This window comes from Acanthisitta chloris, unplaced genomic scaffold (genome assembly GCF_000695815.1).
Source record: "Acanthisitta chloris isolate BGI_N310 unplaced genomic scaffold, ASM69581v1 scaffold6760, whole genome shotgun sequence".
NCBI lineage: Eukaryota > Metazoa > Chordata > Aves > Passeriformes > Acanthisittidae > Acanthisitta > Acanthisitta chloris.
Genome location: NW_008651017.1, coordinates 88,094 through 90,956, shown reverse-complemented (window position 1 = coordinate 90,956; position 2,863 = coordinate 88,094). Strand labels below are relative to the sequence as shown.

The 2,863-nt window shown below is 53.0% G+C and overlaps 1 protein-coding gene across 1 annotated transcript in view; it reads right to left on the bottom strand.

The window, feature by feature from the left end:
- LOC103798998 (protein Smaug homolog 1-like) overlaps window positions 1-2,863 on the bottom strand; it is a gene marked incomplete at both ends in the record, with an annotated part of 93,385 nt that overhangs the window by 2,435 nt on the left and 88,087 nt on the right. The window contains 4 exon segments of the mRNA XM_009071292.1: window positions 1-2; window positions 5-78; window positions 1,105-1,223; window positions 2,666-2,751. The exon segment at window positions 1-2 is cut by the window's left edge and continues 123 nt beyond it. Coding sequence (XP_009069540.1) covers window positions 1-2; window positions 5-78; window positions 1,105-1,223; window positions 2,666-2,751 — 281 coding nt within the window.

Sequence of the window (2,863 nt, the reverse complement as noted above, 5' to 3'; positions counted from 1 at the left end):
TGCCGCGGGTTCCTCCGGCCCAGCCCTGCCCCTGCCGATCCGGCCGTGGGTAACGAGTTCGACTGGCCAAAGCCTCGGCTGCGAGAGAGAAGGGCAGAGGGTGAGACACTGATCCCTGCAAGGGGATGGTGCTGTCAGCATGGGGGTCCTATCGCTCCCATCCCGCTGAGGATGGTCCTTCCATCCTGCATGGGCAACAGGAAGGAGGACGTCTGGGTATGCAGCATCATTTCTTCCTCCCATCTGCCAGGCACCCTCCTGCCCTTCTGCAGTTCTCAGACCCACATTTATTTCCTTTAAAGTTGATTTTATTCCTGCAAAATGGGCCTGTTCTTAAATTACAGCATATCCTGAGCTGGAAGGGACTCACAAGGATCATCAGTCCAACTCCTGTCCCTGCACAGGCCACTCCCAGCAATCCCACCCTGTGCCTGAGAGCACTGGCCAAACACTCCTTGAGCCCTGTCAGGCTTGGGGCTGTGACCACTGCCCTGGGAAACCTGTGATGTAAGTTAAATGCAAGCTAAAAGAACTCAGGTAATGCCCAAGCACCTGATTTCTCTGATTCTCCAGTATCTAATAAAAGTTCAGCTTATGCTGTTGGGTTTTCTTTTCCGGGAATGATTGAAGAGTCAGAAATTCCTCCCTTCCAGAAGGTTCATTTTTACAAACATGGTCCTCTCTGAGACTTTTCCAGTTCTGTAAAATTTGGTTAGAAAGACCTAACAAATTCAAGATTTATTAGAGGTGGTGAACAAAAGGTGCTTTCTCACAAAGGTGGGACTGGCTCTGCACCTACTCCCATCTCCACACTGTAACCCCTTATCCAGAGGTGGGACAGACTGCACAGCTGGGAAGCATCATGTTTGGAGCCAGGTGGGATTGGTGGGGTAGGCACCAACCACACACACAAGCACTTACTGCTGCATTCCCTTCCTAGCCAGTGCCTGGGATTTTACTGCTGAAGCTTTTCCAACCCTCTTCCCTCCTGACACACAGCTCAACCCAGCAGAACCCATCCCTCCCTGCTGGGAGACACTGGTCCCACTTGGGATGCTCTTGTTGAACCCCTGGTCACTGCATCCCTCCCGAAATCCCACATACCTCCTCTGCTGCCGATAGCCTGACAGCTCCAGGAGGGATTTCCGAGGGAAAGACCGAAAGAGTTTCTGCACCTGCTGTTTCCATGACAGCAGCCGCTTCTTCTGGATCTCTGTAAACGCCTGGCCCCAAAAAAGAGAGAAAAATATAAATTGTATGAATATTTTTCTGGACAAAGCCAGCAGGGAAGTGTATGTGGATGTCTGGGTAAAGAAAAGTGGCTGGAACAGACAGTGACGTGAGTTGAGTCCCATGGGCAAGTATAGAGGGAAACCTTGGTCTCTCTCAAGGATTTACTCATCCCAGGTGGAGAAAATGCTCCAGCAGCATTCCCCGTGCCCCAGGGGGACAGCCCAGCTCTGCCCCCAAGGCTGCCAACACCCTCGGGCAGAGCAGGGTTTGATGGTGGGTCCTGACAAATGCCCACACTTGTCATCTAGACATAGCTCTAGAAATGCTGCCAGGGTGGGAAAAGCTGGGATTTGGAAAGCTGAATTGCTCCGTGGCATCCTGCATCCTCTCCTCCTTCTCAGGGCTGGGCAGAGCTCAGCTCTGTTCCTGGCACCAACAGCCTCTGTGGGAGGTCACCCGGGGTGAGCCCTGCAAAGGTCACCCAGGCAGGGCACGGACCTGCTCCCAGACCTCTTGGGTGTCACCTCCCTGGGTGACAGAGACACCCACGTGCCCATCACTGCTAACTTTAGACACCCAAGGTCTCCGTGCTGCTGGCAAAGAGGAGCAGAGGTCTCCGGAGGACAATCTGGAGGCTCATTAGCGCCTGACTTGATTGCTCCAAACCACCCTCCGGAGATGCTCACTCCTGGTGCTGATTATGCCAGAGCCAACACAGAGGGTGGTCCTGGGACATAGGCTGGCACTGGTGGGAAAAGTGCAGGCACTCTGGGAAAAGCTGTATGTGCTCCTGGCTTTGCTCTCCAGCCCCAGGCCTCAGCTCCCACCACCCTGCTGTGTGATCTCCCCCCCGATCCCTGCCATATGGGCAGGTGATGGAAGCAGCTTGTTGGAAAGCCAGCACGGGTAGGAAACCCTGCAGGACACCAGGGACATCAGCCATCCCTCCCTGCCACCAGGCAGGAGCGTGCCAGAGCCCTGCAGCACAGCCTGGGCCATCCCAAGCCAACCCCCAGCCAAGGCAGATCTGCGGGAGCAGAAACAGATGTAAAATCCCTGTTGCAAAACCCCAAGACCACGTGTTGCAAAACAGGAGGAGCCAACGCCAAGGGATCTCCAGCTCTGTCTGATGGAAACTGCCTACACGTTCATCCTGGGATTCTTTCTTTCATCCAGCTGCTGATGGGACTGTCATGAGCCAGATGCAATTCCCAGCTCCAGGTCTTGGCAATTAAGTGAGTGTGGGGGGAAGCAACATTTCCATGCACCACGTTGGAGCTACGGCCAGCTCCAGCCCTGCTCTGTCAGAATTACTATTAATACCCCCCAAAAATATTTGTGTTAGAAACCAAGAGGTTTACATAAACAGACACTTTGGAAACAGTTTCTAAGTGATGAGAACAACAGCTCTGGATGATCCCTCACGACTCACCTCGTGGATTAGACATTTGTCTATGAGCTGTAAATAGGAACTTATATTCTCTTCGTCGGGTCGGGAAACTAAGAGTTGTGTACAGACTGGAAAAAAAAAAGAGAGAAGAGAAGGGAAATGGAGATGGGGACACTGAAAGAGGGTCCAGGGAGGATCCCACAAATGCCTTGGACATCTCATTATCCTTGACGAGACGGT